Source organism: Oryctolagus cuniculus, chromosome 9 (genome assembly GCF_964237555.1).
Source record: "Oryctolagus cuniculus chromosome 9, mOryCun1.1, whole genome shotgun sequence".
Lineage (NCBI taxonomy): Eukaryota > Metazoa > Chordata > Mammalia > Lagomorpha > Leporidae > Oryctolagus > Oryctolagus cuniculus.
In genome coordinates, this window is record NC_091440.1 from 90,370,111 (window position 1) to 90,390,015 (window position 19,905).

Sequence of the window (19,905 nt, forward strand, 5' to 3'; positions counted from 1 at the left end):
TAAGCTTTTGTATGTGTCCCAGAATATACTGTCATGTAGAAAGCAAATGGCTTGTAAGTGGATATTAAAAATTAAATGATTCAAAGTGGCCATATACCTCTGTTTTTAAACAGATATTATCCCCAAGAAAATGAAACTGGACAGAATGTTCAAAAGAAATGCTATAATAAAAAGGAACTTTGTTGTGATACATATTCATCGCCAGAAAAGAGAAAAGCTAATATGTCTCTCCTAACCAGTGAAGCCCTGGAGACCAATGCTATGCACTTAGAAGTCAAAACCTTTCAGCCACAGAAGGAGGTTGTTGCAGCGACCCCCCCTAAAACCATTGCTGTGCTACCTCAAGTGGGATCTAGCCCTGATGTGATAATTGAAGAAATTATTGAAGAAAACCTGGAAAGTGAGTGAAAATATGAAAAAGCAGAGGGAGCACTCAAATCCATAAGTAGAAGCAACTGGTACTTTTTTGTTCCATGTACTTAGTAGAAACGTGCTGCTGTTAAGATACTGTGCTTTATTATGAGATAAAAACCTATTAATTTCTATGCCCTTACTCTTACATTTGCCAAAGTTAGGGCAATTTTTATTTTTTACTTTTGTAAAGGTTTATTTATTTGAAAGAGTTACAGAGAAAAATCTTATCTGCTGGTTCACTCCCCAGATGGCTGTAATGGCGGGCTGGGCCAGGCTGAAAGCAGGAGCCAGGAGCTTCATCAAGGTCTCCTATGTGAGTGACAGGGGCCCAAGCACTTAGGCCATCTTCTACTGCTTTTCCCAGGCCATCAGCAGGAAGCTGGATTGGAAGTGGAGCAGCCAGAACACAAACCAGCACCCATGAGGGATGCCGACGTTGCAGATGGCAGCTTCACCTGCTATTCCACAATGCCAGCCCCACAGTTTTTATTTTTAATGCAGTAATATGGCTGTCCTCAGAGGTGTAAATTTAATGTTTGATTTAATTAGGGTATTTGACTTTTTTGGTATTCCGCATACAAAGTTTGTGTACAGATACAAATGTAAAATGGGAGAGATGAAATTTATAGAAGCAATTCCATTATTTTTTAAGGATAATTTCTCTTAAATCTCCTGAAATTTAATTTAAGAAAAACTCTTAAGTATAATGCATTTTATAACAGTTAAGTGCATCACAATTGTTTGATTAGATTTCCAGTGTTGGTATTTGCCCACTAACATAGTAATAAAATACTACTTGATGTAGTCTTATACTAGATCTTCTTTAGGACCACTTTTTTTGATTCCCCACCCCTTCTGTTTTATAGGCTGACTCTCCAGAATAACATTTTTAATACAAAAAAAAGTCACAATCTTTTCTTTCTGCTGTATTATCACTGGATATTTCAGTTACTTAAGATAAGCTCCCATGACTTCACTTACTGATACAAGGAGTGTGCTATTCCCAGGTTTTGCTCTTTAAACACAATCATGCTATTATCAACTTTAACAAAACTAGTAAAATTGTCTTTATTTCTTATTTTGATGAAGCTTGCTCTCCAGATTATCTTGTGGAGGCACCTAGATATCCAGAAAAACCTCTTCAGAAAGAGTCATCAGTTCCTTTTGGATCACAAGCAGGTATAAGTTTCTGAGCTTGATGTAGTACGGACTGTTATATCTGTGGGACACTTTGAGTCAATAAGGAAAATGAATTGACTAGAACTTTGTCATTAAGTTTTGACTCTTTTTGGCAAAAAATACTTGAAATTTGTAACACTTGTCACAGCTGTCACCCCACTTATACCTACCCATCTTCAGCATGGGTATTCTTTGTAGTCTAGTTACAATGATCCATTTGTTCAGGTTCTGTTATATACTAGTCTGTTTTTTAAAAAAATTTGATCAAAAAGCAAATACATATTAAAATATCTGTGAAATTACTCCACTCCTATTCCAATTTGTTTAGTTCCTCCCTCCCTTCTAGAGTATTTTTATGCATATATACACAAAAATTCTTTTTCTAACCCTCTTTGTATGTTTTACATAAAACATAACATGCCATAAGCTCTTTTTTCGTTTTACATTTGTCCCTTAACGTTATTACTTCAGAGATTTAAAAAAAAAAAAAAGACTTATTTGTTTGAAAGAGAGGGAGAGACAGAGAAGGGGAGAGCGAGCTGGAGCTGGGCGGATTCAAAGCCGGGAGCTTCATCCTCATCTCCCACATGGGTGCAGGACCCAAGTACTTGGGCCTCCTCTGCTACTTTCCCAAGTGCATCAGCAGGGAGCTGGATTGGAAATGGAGCAGCCAGAATGTGAACCAGTGCCCATATAGGTTGTTGGCATTGCAGGCAGCATCCCTACCTGCTACACCACAACACCATCCCCTAGAGATTTTTTTGGTATCAGTAGAAATACTTGGCTTAATTACTGATGTATATACAAAATTTTCTCACTGTCTTTACCAGCTCTGTCTCCACCAAAATACACACATAGTCTCTTAAATGATGCCGAATACTTTGATTCGCAAAGGCTTATATTTTATATCTCACTAAACTGATTTATTAAGACTTGGGATTCAGAGTGGCCAGAAGCTGCATTGGTTCTATAGGTATAATCAAGATTCACCTGGTTTTATGGGCTATCCTAGAAACTAAAATCAGTGGGGTTCTGGTTCATTAATAAACTAAAGTTTTGTCATAAAGTAGAGTTACAATATGTATTCTGGTTTTAGAATTTAAATACAACATGAACTGCAATTCCATTTATATAACATACTTCTCAAGTGAGATGAACTATTTGTAGTTCGAATTGCCAAAGAATTCACTGTTGAAAGTGATCCATTTTTTATCAGTTATTTTGTGTTTGAATTATTTCATGGAGCCTAAGTATGCTAGAGTTCACAATACCACAAGACATTTGTTGTTAAAGGATATTACAGTTATGGCTTTGTGATCTATCCTAATGCATGGTTGATTCATGTGGTTTAAATGTTGATTCTTATCTAGGTTCTCCAGAGCTAGTTTTTGTAAGCCATGTAATACATCCTTGCCACTTCTACATTCGGAAGTATTCACAAATAAAAGATGCAGCACTATTGGAGAAGAAAGTCAATCACTTTTGCAATAAGAGGTTACACCTTGATCCTTCAGACATTTTGGAGCTTGGTAATAAAATATTACTTGGAGTTAAAATATCAAGTTTATTTACTATAATTTCTAACCAACCCATATAGGCCTGTTATAATCAGCTTAAAGCAAAAATCTGTATTCTAAGGATGAAAGATTTCGAATTACTTAACCTGAATTAAAATTAGCTAAGGATTAAAATTGAATGTTGACACTTGTTTTGAGTCAGACATACGTAGAATCTCCATTTCAGGGTACAGAAAATTACTTTTTAAATTACAAAACCTTCCTGAAGGGTTATGTAGCAATGCTTGTCTTCAGGGAAAACAATGACTCTTAGATGATTCTTCTTTTTTTAAGGATTTATTTATTTATTTGAAAGTCAGAGTTACACAGAGAGAGGAGAAGCAGAGAGAGAAAGAGAGGTCTTCCATCTGATGGTTCACTCCCTAAATGGCCACAACGGCCAGAGCTGCGCCGATCCGAAGCCAGGAGCCAGGAGCTTCTTCCGGGTCTCCCACGTGGGTGCAGGGGCCCAAGGACTTGGGCCATAGCAGAGAGCTGGACAGGAAGTGGAGCAGCCAGGTCTCGAACCTGAGCCCATATGGGATGCTGGCGCTTCAGCCCAGGGCGTTAACCCACTGCACAACAGCGCCGGCCCCTCTTAGATGATTCTTAAGAGTATCACTCCTCTCTCTTGCATTTTAGGACCACCATTGTATTTTTAAGTGAGATAGTAGGGCTTTGACACCCATTCCTATGGCCCCACCGAGGGTAAAAACCACCTGTTTTAACTCTCAGGGTATGTGAGAATTTGCCATGGTTTAGGTTTTCATTATGATTATTTTCCTTATAATATTGTTGGCTGAATTTGATTATACTCTGTATATGGTGAATATGCGATTTTTCGGATTTATTAAGGGAGCATTTTTCTCATTCTGCTAATAGCAATCAATGCCTATATATAACCAGTACCAAAAAAGTATTATCTGTTTAGGTTTATATTAATGGTTGCTAAAAATGTGATCAACTGTCAGCTTGTCCATGTAGCTTTTCAGAATCAGTGGACAAGGATCATCATACACTTGGAAAAAATGAATAATTTTAAACTTAAAAATGACATTTTAATTATCTAAGAGGAGGGAAGTGTAGTGTTAAACTGCATTTCTACAGTTAAAAATAATTCTCTAAAATGTAATACATGCCCAAAAGAACTGTTTAGATTCAGAAAGTTCTAAGACAAAAAGTCATCTTTTTGTTTCAAGTTGTTAATTTTAATTATGTTTGCATGATCAAAATATAACTGATTTAAATATTTATATTTTGAGAAATTAATGATAAGGCAAGAAATGTGATGGTGCTTGAGGGGAGGGGAGGATACCCTCTTGTTCTGGGTATTTCATTAAAAAGAACAACAGATGACTTCACCAGGCTTTTACCTATTGGAAGAAAGAATGGTGTTTTTTGTTTGTTTGTTTGTTTGTTTTTGACAGGCAGAGTTAGACAGAAAGGTCTTCCCTCCGTTGATTCACCCCACAAATGGCCGCCATGGCCGGTGCACTGCACCCATCCGAAGCCAGGAGCCAAGTACTTCCTCCTGGTCTCCCATGCAGGTGCAGGGCCCAAACACCTGGGCCATCCTCCACTGCCCTCCTGGGCCACAGCAGAGAGCTGGCCTGGAAGAGGGGCAACTGGGACAGAATCCGGCTCCCCGACCGGGACTAGAACCTGGGGTGCCAGCCTAGAATATACCTTTTTAAAAGATCTATTTATTTATTTGAGAGGCAGAGTTAAATGCAGAGCGGTCTTTATCTGCTGGTTCACTCCCCAAATGGCTGCAACAGCCAGAGTTGGGCCGATCCAAAGCCAGGAGCCAGGAACTTCTTTTGGGTCTCCCACATGGGTGCAGGGACCCAAACACTTGGTCCATCTTCCACTGCTCTCTCAGGCCACAAGAAGAGAGCTGGATCAGAAGAGGAGCCAGCAGAACAGGAACCAGCCCCCAGGTGGGATACCAGAGCCGCCGGCAGAGGCTTAATCCACTACACCGCAGCTCTGGCCCCGTACAATATGCTTTTAAATCCAAAATAATGTTGGTTACATAGAGTGTTAGAATTAGAGAAGTGTCACTGATAACCTTAAGGCCAAACAGATGTTTTCATTGAACTTAAAAGGCTGCCCTAATGTGTCTTTCAGCTGTTTTTTGTACGTTTATGAGGGATCTTAAAACTTCATGGAAAAAAATTAAATATGGGTTTCAATCTTTTGCACCAAAATAAACTTTTAATTCCATTTTTCCATCAACTTTTTGAAATATCCAAGTACAGAGGTGATTATACAGCATCCTTTAGCTGGGCTCAAAACACTACAATATGGGTAATGTTTTCTGAGTCATAATATTTGAGTTTCCTACCTATGACATGGAAGCACTGCCTCCATAGAGTTACTGTGAGGATTAAGTGAATTCAAACATAAAGTACTGAAAATGCTGCTGAGTTTGTGGTAAACCTTCATGTTTAGGCCTCTTTCTTCCTTGATCTTTTTTTCTTTGTGTTAATTGGTAATATAGCTGATCCCTCCTTAAGGTGTTCTTCTTTTGTTAAGTCCTTACTGCTTGGTATTAACTTTGCCATATCACCTGCTTCTCTTCACTGTTTCTTTACTTTCACTTTCCTTTATCAAGAAAAGGTAAATCTTTTATTACAAACTTCAGTATGTACGTATCTATAGGTATATCTGTGCATATGCACAAGAATAGATGATCTTTATTACATTAAGTACACAGTCTTACAGTAATTTGCCTATCTTCCTTTCTTGAGCTTTTTGGTGGCAAGACAGTCTCATTTTGTTGATGTACATGATTCATGAAACACAGGTCCTCATTAAGTATCTACAGACTAAGTATTCTTTGTTTTTATTCCCCCATTTGGCTTGTAAGTTTCTGTATAACAAGCTATTATAATTACTACTTCGTCATAGCACTTGACACAGTACTACTCAATAAAAATTAGCTGTAGAACTGAAGTATGTGTTTATAAATTATGTGTCTTTCTCCATCAACATTGGTAATGATTTGTCTCCCACATTATTTAGGTGCAAGAATATTCATCAACAGTGTTGAAAATGGAATGTGGTGCCGAGGAACTATCACTGAATTAATTCCAATAGAAAGTAAAAATACAAGAAAATCTTGTAGTCCGACCAAATTCTCAGTCCGAGAAGTTGCACTAATACAGATATTCATGGTAGACTTTGGAAATTCTGAAGTCCTAATTGTCACAGGGTATGATATTTTACAATTATATGCTCCTGGACTGTTAAAACATTTATGGGAGGAGGGGTACTTCAAGAGTGAAGGAAATTAGAAAGAGGTAGAGGAGTAATTTGTCATTCTTCACTTCCAAGGCCTACATTTTATTTTGCTCTTATTTGTTTCTCTAAATAAGTAAAATATTACCATTTATCAGTATTACTAGATAAAGAGCTTGGGAAAGGAGCTTTTGGATGCACTCAAAGTATACTTTCTGTATTACTTTAGGGTATGAAATTAAACAAAGAATTCTTTAAAGTGTTATAATTAGCTGCCAGATGATTAACTTTTAATTAGATTTTTGTAATTTCATTAATGTATTTTTCACTGTAGGGACTCAAAAATGTTTTACTGAGTCTTTTACAAAAATAAACCGTAGTGAAGGCCAGTGTTAGCTATAATGTGATCTATTTAATGATCATAGTTTTATTAATAGATTTATGTTTGAAGGGGAGGGTCATTATACCCTTTTCGTTTAAACTGAATGGGTATATTTAAAGTTCAAATAAAAGTAATTGAGATTTAATTCAAAATCAGTATTAAGGCTATATTGTAGGAAAGTTTGAATTTGGAATTTAACTTTCTAGAAGATTTAAAGAAAGTAACCTTAGAAATGCATACCTTTTAAGGGGAAAAGCAAGTTCAAGTTTTAAGTGTTATTTTTGGTAAGGAAAAGGGGCACAGAACAGAAGAGAGAGGATACGTACTCGCAGCCAAAATGAATTTCTTCAAGAAAAATTCGCAGAAGTGGCCAACTGCCAGTGTGGACAAACACGTGGCAGAGCGCGTAGTCCCCCAGTGAACTGGGCCTTTTATGTCTTAGGATGGGCTAAGGGTCTGGTGGGAGAAGGGGGAGGAAGTAGTTGGAGGTGAGTTTCTCCATACAGGCTTTTCAGGTTTTTTGCAGGCTTTTGAACTTGGAAAAGAATGCAGAGGGTGGGGTGGGGAAAACTACAGGGCATGGGGCTGAGCTGGTCTCTTGAAAGAAGGCAGTGTTCAAGGGGTAAAAGGGAATTTTATCTACTTTCAGGCAAGGAGCTAAAATTGCTGAAGCTTATGTTCTTGTTCCATCAATTTTCAACAAATATTACATGAATTTCTCTTAGGGTTGGTGGTACCCATGTGAAACCAGAACACATTTCTAAGCAGCATGTTTTTCTAAATGATTTATGTCTGGTTCTACGGAAGTCTGAGCCATACATTGAAGGGTTGCTAAAAGATATCCCACCATTAGCACAGCCATGCTCACTGAAAGACATTGTTCCACAGAATTCAGTAAGTGATAAATAATTTCTTCTTCAAAAGCTAAATATTCCAATTTTAGCTTTGTATTTCCAGTTAGATAGGTAAGTGCTGCCCTAAGGAACCAACTATTTTGGTAGATTCATTTTGCATAAAGAGCCATTCATAATCTGTGTAACGGGACATGAACTTCAGTTTCCACAATTGAAAATATTCTTAATGAGAAACTGAGTAAGCGTATATGAATATAGTGATAGATGAAATAGCCAAGAAAACCACTAAATTTTGGAATTGACTATATGTCAAGAAATAAGTTTTAAATATAGTGTATATTTCTACACATTTCTTTGCTATTCCCATGGGACTTTTTCCATCATTTGTGTCTCATATTGCCTTCTGTTTTGTGCTATTCGTGAATATCTGTTCCCCAACAAGATTGAAGATTCCTAGAGGACTGAAATTATGTGTAGCAATGTATTAAGTAGAAGGTCTATGGAAACAGGAGTCTGTGTCTTTGCTCATCATTGTATTCCCAGCAGTAAACACATCTGCCATGTGGCAGTATTCAACAAATACTGGAGGGGCAGGTGCTGTGGCAAAATAAGTTAAGCCTCCTCCTGTGACACCAGTATCCCATGTGGGTGCTGATTTGAGTCCTGCTGCTCCACTTCTGATCCAGCTCTCTGCTATAGCCTGGGAAAGCAGTGAAAGATGGTCCAGGTGCTTGCGCCACTACACCCACATGGGAGACCCAAAAGAAGCTCCTGGCTTCAGATCAGCCCAGCTTCTAGCATTCTTTCAAAATCTCCTTTTTCATTTTCATCATTTAAGTAGAAAATTCATGTGTAATACCAGTTTCTTTTATTTTAAAGTCTTTAATAATTTTATGTTAATATTCAAAAGTAATGCTAAATTCTAGAGTGAAACTACTCAGACACCTTGAGAATGTATTGTAAACTCAAAAGTATGTGTACATTCTACATATATAAAGTTTGCCCTCAAGTTTGTGATGCCAGCTCAGATTTGCAGGCTTTGCAAATCTTTTTGCAGCTAAATCCACAACATTTTAGCATTAAAGCTAATTGTAATTGTGATTACTGTGTAATTTTACTTATTTCCACAGAGTGAAGGCTGGGAAGAGGAAGCTAAACTAGAATTTTTGAAAATGGTAAACAACAAGGCTGTTTTAATGAAAGTTTTTAGAGAAGAAGATGGTGTGCTTATTGTGGATCTGCAGAAACCACCAACAAATAAAATAAGTAGTGATATGCCCGTGTCTCTTAGAGATGCGTTAGTATTTATGGAACTCGCAAGGTAAGTAACTTAGTAAAATCTAAATAATCTTTGCTCTAAGTATAAATGGGAATAGAAGATTTTGCCCTTAAAAGCCAGGGGTTCTCTTTTTTTTTTTTATTATTTTATTTTTATTTATTTATTTATTTATTTATTTTTTGACAAGCAGAGTGGACAGAGAGACAGAGAAAAAGGTCTTCCTTTTCCGTTGGTTCACCCCCCAATGGCTGCTGCAGCCGGGACACCGCGCTGATCCAAAGCCAGGAACCAGGTGCTTCTCCTGGTCTCCCATGCGGGTGCAGGGCCCAAGGACCTGGGCCATCCTCCACTGCACTCCCGGGCCACAGCAGAGAGCTGGACTGGAAAAGGGGCAACCAGGACAGATTCCATTCTAGAAAATAAAAATAGAATCTTAAATAAAAGTCTGGAAGGGGCCAAAAAGACACCTCAGCTGGCTTCACTGGGCATTACCACAAACCACAGAATTAAATTATACTTTGGAGCAGAAACAGCTTTGAATCGAAGTACAACATGCAATCCCACCTCTAAAATGTCATAACACAAATTTAAATGTTAATTACTGAGTTTTGAAAATTGACATCTTACTTAATCTAGTGTGATGTAGATAATACAAAGAAATTTTGTTAGAAGATAAAAAATTGGAATGGAAATACTTTGTTAAATAAATTAGTATGGGGCTGGTACCATGGCATAATAGGTTAAGCCTCTGCCTGCACCAGTTTGTGTATGGGCTGCTTCTCTTCTGATCCAGTTCTCTAATTGCCTGGGAAAACAGTGGAAGATGGACCCCTGCACACAGTGGGAGACCCAGAAGAAGCTCCTGGCTTCAGATTGGCCCAGCTGCAGCCATTGTGGCCATTTCGGGAGTGAACCAGCAGATGGAAGATGTCTCTCTGTCTTTCACGCTCTCTGTAATTCTCCTTCTCAAATAAATAAATCTTTAAAAAATAAATAAATTCGTATATAAACAAGTCACTGAAAGAAGAAACTTTAAGAAAATGACTCTTGCTTATTCTTTTTTTAATTATGCCTTTAATTAGGTTTAGGTCACAATCACCAAGAAGTCACTGTGAAAAAAATATGACTTTACACTATCATCCACCTATCTTGCCTAAAGAAATGACAAATGTTTCTGTTATGGTTTGTCATATAAACAGTCCTACTGATTTCTATCTTCAGTTGGTAAGTATATCATGTTCCTTTGATACTTTTTAAAAAATTTAAGTAGAAATATTTCATAGGAATGAGTACTAGTACAAATTTTAGTAAAAGCAAACAAACCACTGTCAACCTTCTATTCATTTTAATTTCTTAGTAGCTGCAGCTTTAAACAAGTTCACATGATTTATAGTAAATTGAAAAAGCACTTCATCCTTGCAAGTTGGTGAAATACAGAGGAAAAAGACAATGAAGGATAGCTAATGGAAAAATACTTCTTGCTGCCTTCTGAAAACTAGAGACAAAGCACATAGAGCTGGCAGATCAAAATATAATGATAAACCTTTTTCTGATCATATTGAACTTTGGATATGTGACTGATACGTTTGTTTAGGTATCTAATACTAGTAGCTCATCTTTAATGACCTCCTGGGGCTTCATATGGATTCACTTGTCATAAGAACCTTAAGACTTTATGTGAATTAACTCATAATCTTCTCAAAAATCCTGATAGATAGGTACTACCATCTCCATTTGGATATGAAGACTCTAATCACAGGAATGAAGTATCCTGCCTAAAGTCACCCATCTGTGAAAGGGTAGAGCCAGGACTGAACTGGGCCATGTTACTTTCTGAGCCTTTCACCTTGAGCACTGATCCACAACCTCCATGAGTTGTGAATGTTGCTTATCGAGCACTAAGTTAGAACTTGTATTTAATTTTTTTTTTACTACACTTATTGTGGTAAAATACACAGGCCAATAGTTACCATTTAACCATTTTAAGGGTAGAGTTTAGTGCCTTTAAGTTCATTGGCAATGTTGTACAGCCATCCAGAACTTTTTCACTCATTGTATTTGCCAGCTTTTCATCACTGTAACATACCTGAGAAGCTAATTTATATAGGAAAAGGCTTATTTTTGCTCATAGTTCTGAAGGGTCATAGTCCAAAATGGGGTGGCATCATTGGGTTAGTGTCTGATGAAAGCGATGGATGGCAGAGTGCATGCAAAGGAGGGATCACATGGTGAGCTAGGAGACAAGGAACATGCTCATTCTTCATGTCCATGTGGTCTCTATAAAGCCACTAAGATTTGATCTGGGGACTCCACACCAACAACTTAATCCAAACTAATCACCTCCCAAAACCCCACTTTCAGACACCATAGTTTGGTCCACCATACTTGTGGACCAAGTTTCTATTCTTAATACTTATGACTTCAGATTTTAACCATCTGCATGTGCTGGGGAACCAAATCATGCTCAAACTATAGCAGTTATCCAAAACAGAAGATCTGTACCCATTACACACTTAATATCCCATTTCCTCTCCCATAGCCCTTTTGTACTTTCTGTCTTTGAATTTTCCTATTCTAGGTGCCTGGCCCGGATTATTTCATTTAAGCATTTTTTCATGGTTAATCTATGTCTCTGAATATATATCAGATTCCTTTTTATGGCTGAATAATACTTAATTGTGTGGGTGTACCACATTTTGTTTAACCATTCATCTGTTGAGGGACATTTGGATTGTTTGCATCTTGTATCCGTTATGAGCAATACTGCTATGAATATTGTGATACAAAAGTATTCATTTGGGCACTGCTTTCAGTTCTTAGATATGTATCCACAGGTGGAATTGTTGGGTTATATGGTGATTCTGTGTTTTACTTCTTGATGAACTGCCAAACTGTATTGATATCACATCCTTATAAGATATACTACTTACAGATATTTTCTCCCATTCTTTAGGTTGTTTTTTCATTCTATTGACATGTCCTTTGAGCCACAAAAGTATTTAATTTTATGAAGTCCAATTTGTTATTTCTTCCTTGTATTTTTGGTGACATATCCAAGGAATAATTAACAAATCTAGCAACAGGATGCTTTTTCCTTACATTTTTCTCCTAAGAGTTTTGTAGTTTTCATTTTTAAAAAATTTTATTTTTATTTGAGAGCTAGAGTTACAGAGTGAGTGAGAAGCAGAGAGAAAGATCTTCCATCCACTAATTTACTCCCCAGGTTGCCGGGGCTGGGCTGATTGGAGCCAGGAGCCTTTTCGGAGTCTCCCACAGTAGGGGCCCAAGCACTTGGTCCATCTTCCACTGCTTTCCCCAACCATAGCAGACAGGTGGATCGGAAGTGGAGCAGCTGGGACTCAAACCGATGCCCGTATGGCATGCTGGCAGTACAGACGGCAGCTTAAACCACTGCGCCATAGCACCAGCCCCCAGTTTTCTTTTCTTTTTGTTTTTCTTTTTATTCTTTTTTTGACAGGCAGAGTGGATAGTGAGAGAGAGACAGAGAAAGGTCTTCCTTTTTGCCGTTGGTTCACCCTCCAATGGCCGCCACGGTTGGCACGCTGCGGCCGGCACATCGCACTGAGCCAGATGCTTCTCCTGGTCTCCCATGCAGGTGCAGGGCCCAAGCACTTGGGCCATAGCAGAGAGCTGGCCTGGAAGAGGGGCAACCAGGACAGAATCCGGCACCCCAACCGGGCCTGTGGAGGATTAGCCTGTTGAGCTACGGCGCCGGCCAGCCCCCAGTTTTCATTCTTAGATTTAGATCTTTCATTTACTTTGATTTAAATTTTGTGTTATGTAAGGTGAGGATCCAACTTCATTCTTTCGCATTGAGAATACCAGTTTTCCCACACCATTTGTTGGAGACAGTCATTTCCTTGTCAGAATGTATGCTTGCTTCTGGGATTTCTATTTGATTTCAAGATGTCTGATCTTCATGCAGTATTGACTGTTTTGATTACTGTAGCTTTGTAATAAGTTTAGAAATCAGAACATAGCCTCCTTTGTAGCTTTTCCAAGCAGGTACCTGCAATTTTTCCCACCTGTGATCCAAATTGTAAGAAGTACCTTGTCTCACTCCTGCAGGTATCCCCAGGCAAGTTAGAACACATAAGCATAGTAATTTGTATATAAAATCTAGTCTGTTCCCTGTGATTCAAGAGAACGAACTAAGAACTGGAGTTGCACTTCTCAAGACCAAGTCATCAGGCTTCTAGGGAGGAGTTGGGGCAAGAACACATAAAAATGCCACAAAATTTTCTTACCATTTAGAAGATGACTTTTCCTGATAGGGTTTGCTTTATTGCCATAAAATTTTGACTGCTTGTCAGAGCCCTTGGACAGTTTGTTTTTTGTTTTTTGTTTTTTGTTTTATCAGCATTTCTGTGTTATTAACAAAAACTTAGAACTTCCTGCTCTACTTCAGTGACATCATCTACTAAATTTTTAAATGCTATCTTTGGATTACCTGTTAATGGAAAAATGAGTCATATCCATTAAAAGTAAATGTTTAGAAAGTTGATAAGTAGTTTTAAAGTAATTTAAAATAACAACATATAGGAATTCAGAAAACTTCCACTTGCATAATTATATTCACAAAACAATATTACTTTATTCTCATTTGAGATAGCTTTTAAAACATTTTTTAATCTGAAGAATTGACATTGGTGAAATACACATTTATTCTTGATTATTATTTTGGTACTTAGGAACTTAATAATTTCAGACTATACCAAATAGCTACATTTAATAAGAGAAATTTCTATTTCTTTCAAGAATACAGTAATTTCATAAAACCTACTAAATTATTTAAAGAATTATTTTGAAACCATTAGATGGATGATTGATAGAAACTGGGTATTTGTCTAATGTCAAAGTAGCACCACAAGGGGAAAACATAGCTATACCATGGGGAGAGGGAAGGATGTTTTCTGATGTATTGCAGCTTGAGTCTACAAAATGATCTGTGCTGAAATCTAGCCAAAAAGGTTTGGCTAACATCCATCAAACTGAGATACAACATTCAACTTTTCAAAAACCCTACAGCAAGACCCTTATTCAGTGGAGGAATAGAGCAAAATAATATGAAAATATAAATCCAGAAGGTGGGACACTGCAGAAAAATAACTTCCTCTCTCCAACACAACAAAGTCTTCTAAACAACTGTGCTAAATTATTGAAGAGTTAGAGATAACCAGAAACAATATGTAATCTCAGATATGAGTTTGGATTCATTAGGGAAAATAAATATGGTCTTAGAAGTTTGAGTAGGAACATTTACTAAAATAAAATAGAATTGATAAACATGAAGGTTATTAAATAATATGTATGGTATAGTCTGGTTTTGTTAGAAACAAAAGTGGAGGGAGGTGTATATGTATATAGAATAAGATTTAGAAGAATATATGCTATTGTCTGATGCAGTGATACTTTAGTTACACCTGTATGTTAATTTTGTATAATATGCAATATTTTAACTAAATTATATAATTGATATATTTCCATATAATTCCAGTTTTAGTGTTTCATAATTTTATGAACAATGCTGTAATACATTCAGCATTTCAATTTTAGTTCCCATGAAACTATAGTGCTTTTATCCCCTTATTGTTTTAGATAGAAAATCTGGATTTTTTATTACTATTAAAAACAATCGAGGAATTCTATAAAAGTGAAGATGGGGATAACCTGGAAATCCTCTGCCCAGTTCAAGATCAAGCCTGTGTAGCTAAATTTGAAGATGGAGTTTGGTACAGAGCAAAAGTAACAGGTAAGAAAGTGCACACTGTTTCTATAGGGAAATGTTATACTTCAAAACTATTGTAATTTGAGTTGGTACAAACTAAATCTCAGAAGTGGTATTTGATGTTACCATTTTCTCTGTCATTTGGCTTTAAAGAAAGCTTTGTGATACTCTTGAAGTGAATATCTGGCTCCAGAGATTTTATTTGACATAATTAGGGCTTAACCATTGGAAATCTGGCTAGAAAACTAGTAGACACTACAAAGCAGCAAAAGCTCATTATTCAAAAACTGGTGGCGACTAGCTTCATATTGGCTGTTCATGTCTGTCCCATGCTGTGTTGTTCTTTGAGGTACAAATTGAAGATACAATCTTTTGTGTCCTGTCAGCTTCCCTACTATTTAATATGTAACATGCTCTTGAGTATTTACCAAGCTGTTAGGTTTTTTTTCAGTATCTTTCTCTACATTTTCTACTTCATTTTTCAGTCTAGTAATTGAATTCAATTTATAAAATAATGGGAAAAATAAAAGTAGGAATGGAAACAAGATTTATGAAAATGGGACAGATTATGGCAACCTAATTAGGGAAGTTTGTGACTGCTTCCCTAGCATTGCATAAGAGAACAATTAGTGCATACCACACATCTGTGGTTTTAGAAAATAAGTGTTACAAGCAGCTTAGGTGATTGTGTTAGGTTCTGCTATGGTTTGAATATGGTTTGTCCCCACCAAAACTAATGTTGAGACATGGTCCTCAATGTTCCAGTGTTGGGAGGTTTGGATCGTGGAGATGGGACACCATGAATAGAATAATATTTTTCTTGTATGAGTGAGCTCTCATGGACTGGATTAGTTACCTTGAGAGCTGGCTGTACTCAGCAAGTTTGCTTCTCATGTTTTATCTTTCCCTGTGTTCCCACTTCCCATTCTTCTTTAACCATGGGTTGAAGCAGAACAAGGCTTTCATCGAAAGCTGAGCAGTAGAGTAAGCACCAAGATGGCAGAATAGGGAGGGAGCTCGCTGCTCTAGTCTACAGGAAGATAGTTTTAAAAGCATGGAGAGAGTGCAGTCTCAGGGAAGAGCTAGGGAGTAAATGGCAGAGGGCACTCTATACAATTAGAGGGTCACTGTGGATCTGTGAGGAGGATATAGGTGCTCAGAACTCAGGACCCCAGCAGCCAAGAGCCTCCGCACCAGCTTTAGAGAATGAGGTGAGACAGCGATAAAACTGTCGAAGAACCTGGCATGAGTCTGGCTTGGAGCCCTGTGGAGGACAGTATAACTGCCAACCTAGAGGGAAGAAGGAGCACATTTCTCTCTCCCTGACTACCCAGCAGCAGAGACCTGTAACTAGCCAGGAGCAGGCAGGTGCCATTTTGGATATACATAACAGCTGCGCCAGCTCGGATCCACATGCCCAGCAGCCAGCCAAGATGAGACTCCTGATTCTGGCTGGGAGCCCATGACTGTGGGAGCCTAATGTGCTGGGACTATGAAAACACTGTGGCTGCATGTGAGGGCGCAGGGTGTGGCTGGGTCTTTGGGCAGTCACTGTGGGCAGCTCCACATGCTTGGGGCTCCCTGATTCCCTGGTGAAGGTCACTGCTGCCAGATCTGTGCTCATACCAAGGACTGTACAGATCCTTTGGGTGGTTCTTGTGGCAGCACAGCACCCACTGGGGCTACCACTCAGGCATTGGTCTCCTTTGAGGAGAGAAGGTGAGTATGAGATTACACCAACAGAGCTGAACAAACCTCACCTCTGAAAAAAAAAATTTACCCCGCCCAATTTGGGAGTCACCTGGGACACTTTCCTCACCCTGGAGCACTGAACAGAGCTCCTGGCCACACCCAGTACATGCCTCAGGGTATTCTCTGAAAAAACAGACCCTCCACTAACCACCCACAGAGGCATAGTCCAAAGATAAAAGCCATTGCAGGGGAAATAAAAATAAACCAAGGAGTATCTCACAATGCCTAAAAATACAGAAAGTCAAGAAACAGGAATAAGGAAGACAACATGACACCCCTAAAGGAACACAACAATACTTCAGTATTGAATGTGGGGGATGGCACTGTGGTATAGCGGGTTAAACCACCGCCTGCAGTGCCGGCATCCCTTATGGGCACCGGTTTGAAACCTGGCTGCTCCACTTCGCATCCAGCTCTCTGCTATAGCCTGGGAAAGCAGTAGAAGATAGCCCAAGTTCTTGGGCCCCTGCACCCACATGGGAGACACAGAAGAAGCTCCTGGCTCCTGACTACAGGTGTGTGTGTGTGTGTATGTGTGTATATATATATATAGTATTTTCCATCTCCTCGTTAACTTCCCAGATGTCCACAACAGCCATTGTGGACCAGGCTGATGCCAGGAACTCCATCCAAGTCTCCCACATAAGTGACAGGGGCACAAGCACTTGGGCTATTACCCACTTCCTTCCTAGATGAATTAGCAGGAAGCTGGATAGGACACTGGCTCTGCTTCTTTGTTCTCTAATATCTACCTCATTTACAAGTTAATGGCTCCATTTTCCTGCTAGTTTGTAACACTTATCCAAATAATTAGAATTTTCAAAAATTTTTTTAAAAAAACTGTAGAAAAATTCTTGTCTTCTCCCATTGGACTGCTTACTTCTATGTTTACTATGCACTTGTTATTCTGGGCTTTCGTTTCACTTGGCCATGTACTTCACTGTTCTCCTGAACTGGATCCCTTGTTTTCAGGATCCTGTGTTTACCACTTCCGTTTACTCCTTTATCTTCTAGTAGTTCCCTCAAAGAGATTGAATTGATTGTCTCCTGACTCTGCTGTTAGATGTGATTGATAATTTGAGTAAAAAAAAAAAAAGTTCCTTAAAATCTAATCTATACCCATCTATTTGTTTAGAATAGCATCTCCATTCAGAAATTGGAGAAAAGATAAGAATCTAATGGCACTGGTAGAGTTGAGAATATCCTTGTAGTGTTGGAAAAAACAGTGGAACTGGAAAGAGGTCTCTGCCTTTTGGCCTTATGAAACACATGTGTTCCCATTTTCACAAAAGTCCACTACCACAGGAGCCTAGGTTGTTTGAAATGCCATTTTGAGTATGCGTGCTGTGCCACCTGCTTCCACTTCTGCCAAGGAAAGAACCCTGAATCTTTCACCATATTAAAATGGCAAACACTATACCAAGGGTACCCCCGAAAAATCATGGGAAATGGAATTAAAAGATAAGTTCAATTTTGAAATGGCAGAGAGACAGAGAATGCGAGAGAGATTGTCTGCTGGTTCACTCCCCAAATGGCCACAACAGTCAGGGCTGGGACAGGCTGAAGCTAGGAGCCAGGAATTCCATCCTCTTCTCCCACGTGGGTGGCAAGAGCTCAAATACTTGAGTCATCAGCCACTGCTTTCCATGCACATTAGCAGGGAATTGGATCAGAATCAAAGTGGTTGGAACCAACACTCTGATATGGGATGCAGGTGCCTCAGGAGCTGGATTGGAAGTGAAGCAGCCGGGACTCAAACCAACACCCATATGGGATGCTGGCACTGCAGGCAGTAGCTTTACACTACAGTGTTGGCCCCTAAGTGCTTACTTTATACCAGTTGGTTTTTAACTGTGATCCTCAAAAAACATCTTCTGAAATTAAATTGTATTGGTATACCCATTTTACAGATAAAATAATGAGGCTTAACAAGAAAAAATTACTTGCTCAGGGCAATAACTTACAGATATTAATTAGCCTGCTTCAGGTCACATAGTATTTCAGTGACCAAGCTGAGTTTTAACCTATTCAGTCTGATCCAAAACTTAATTCTTAACTGTAATACCACATACCACTTACTAGGTTTTGTTATGATTTTGGTCTATTGAATATCTTAAAGTTGTTTGTCATTCTACCAAGTCTGTATTATAGATGACTTTTTTAAAATTCACATTTTATAAATACTTCTCAAATTTTAAAAAGTATTAAGTTTGGGGGCAGGTGTTTGGTCGTATGGTTGGGATGCTACTTAGGATGCCCATATTCCCTGTTGGAGTACCTGGATTAAATACTTGCTTCTAACTTCTGACTTCAGCCTCCTTTTGATAGAGTCCCTGGGAGGCAGTGGTAATGGCTCAAGTGGTTGTATTCCTACCACCCACTTGGGAGACCTGGATTGAGTTCCTGGCTTTAGCCAACTGTCGCTGGCATTTGGGGAATAAACAACTAACAGATGGTATCTCACTCAGGCACACTCTTTTGCATGTCCCCTACCACACACATATATACTTGTTTTTAAATTATTCCTAGTAAAGCGGAAAGTTTTCTAATCTAGTTGACAGAATAGTTAAATTTTGCTAGATAATTCTCTCTAACTTTGTGATTTCTGTTTTCATAATTTTTAAAGGATTGCCTGGATTCCGGGAAGTTGAAGTTAAATATGTGGACTTTGGTAATACTGCAAAAATAACACTTAAAGAGATGCGTAAAATAAAGGATGAGTTTCTGCATCCCCCAGAGAAGGTAATCTTATTACAAATTATAGGGTTGAACATTAGCACAAATTCAAAATTAGTCATTTTCACCACAGCAATGTTCTGTTAACTGTCATTTTTGCCTGTAAATCGTTTCTGATATAGATTTTAGATAAGTGTTGCTTTAATTACTGTTTAAGAATGTCATATTAATTACTGTTTGAGTGTCATATTTATGTATATTGAGTGAAAAAAGGTCATCCCAGGACTGTTTTTACTGTGATACCATTTGTGTTTCTGTGCATATGTGTGTGTGTGTAAAATAAATATGTTCAAAAGAAAGAAATTTGGAGGAATATATTGAAAAACTTAACCTTACTGACCTCTGTGAAGTAGGATTGCAAGAGAAGGATAAAGGATCTTTTTTCTAATTTGTATCCAGCTATGTAATCTGAATTTTAAGCTATGTTTTTCATTTTGAGAAATGGATAGTATTATAGCAAAAAAAAAAAACTTGAAAATACAGATGAGTGCAAAAAGAGGAGTCACTCAGAAATTACAGGTATTGTTCAATGTCTTATTATACTTGTATACACATTTGAGTCGTCTGTGTTTTTGATAATTATGGACTCAGACTATAAATAGTTCTATAACCTGCTTTTATCATTTAATAATGTCTCATAAGTATCTGTAGTTCTTTGATGCTTGTTTTTCTTGTATGTGAATGTGCATTAATTCACTCAGCCACATACTGTGTTCATTTTAATTGTTTGCATTTAGTAAGTACTTTTATAGATATCTCTG

At 38.1% G+C, this 19,905-nt stretch overlaps 1 protein-coding gene across 3 annotated transcripts in view; it reads left to right on the top strand.

Moving 5' to 3' along the window:
• The window catches only part of RNF17 (ring finger protein 17), a 116,281-nt gene that overhangs the window by 48,875 nt on the left and 47,501 nt on the right, over window positions 1–19,905 (top strand). For 2 of the 3 annotated variants that reach the window (XM_051850672.2, XM_051850673.2), the window contains 10 exons: window positions 114–400; window positions 662–727; window positions 1,504–1,593; window positions 2,964–3,122; window positions 6,177–6,366; window positions 7,500–7,668; window positions 8,759–8,949; window positions 9,990–10,131; window positions 14,527–14,680; window positions 19,035–19,150. In XM_051850672.2, the coding sequence (XP_051706632.2) occupies window positions 114–400; window positions 662–727; window positions 1,504–1,593; window positions 2,964–3,122; window positions 6,177–6,366; window positions 7,500–7,668; window positions 8,759–8,949; window positions 9,990–10,131; window positions 14,527–14,680; window positions 19,035–19,150 (1,564 nt within the window). The remainder of the gene's footprint in view (window positions 1–113; window positions 401–661; window positions 728–1,503; window positions 1,594–2,963; window positions 3,123–6,176; window positions 6,367–7,499; window positions 7,669–8,758; window positions 8,950–9,989; window positions 10,132–14,526; window positions 14,681–19,034; window positions 19,151–19,905) is intronic. The other variant, XM_008259960.4, reaches the window with a different exon arrangement.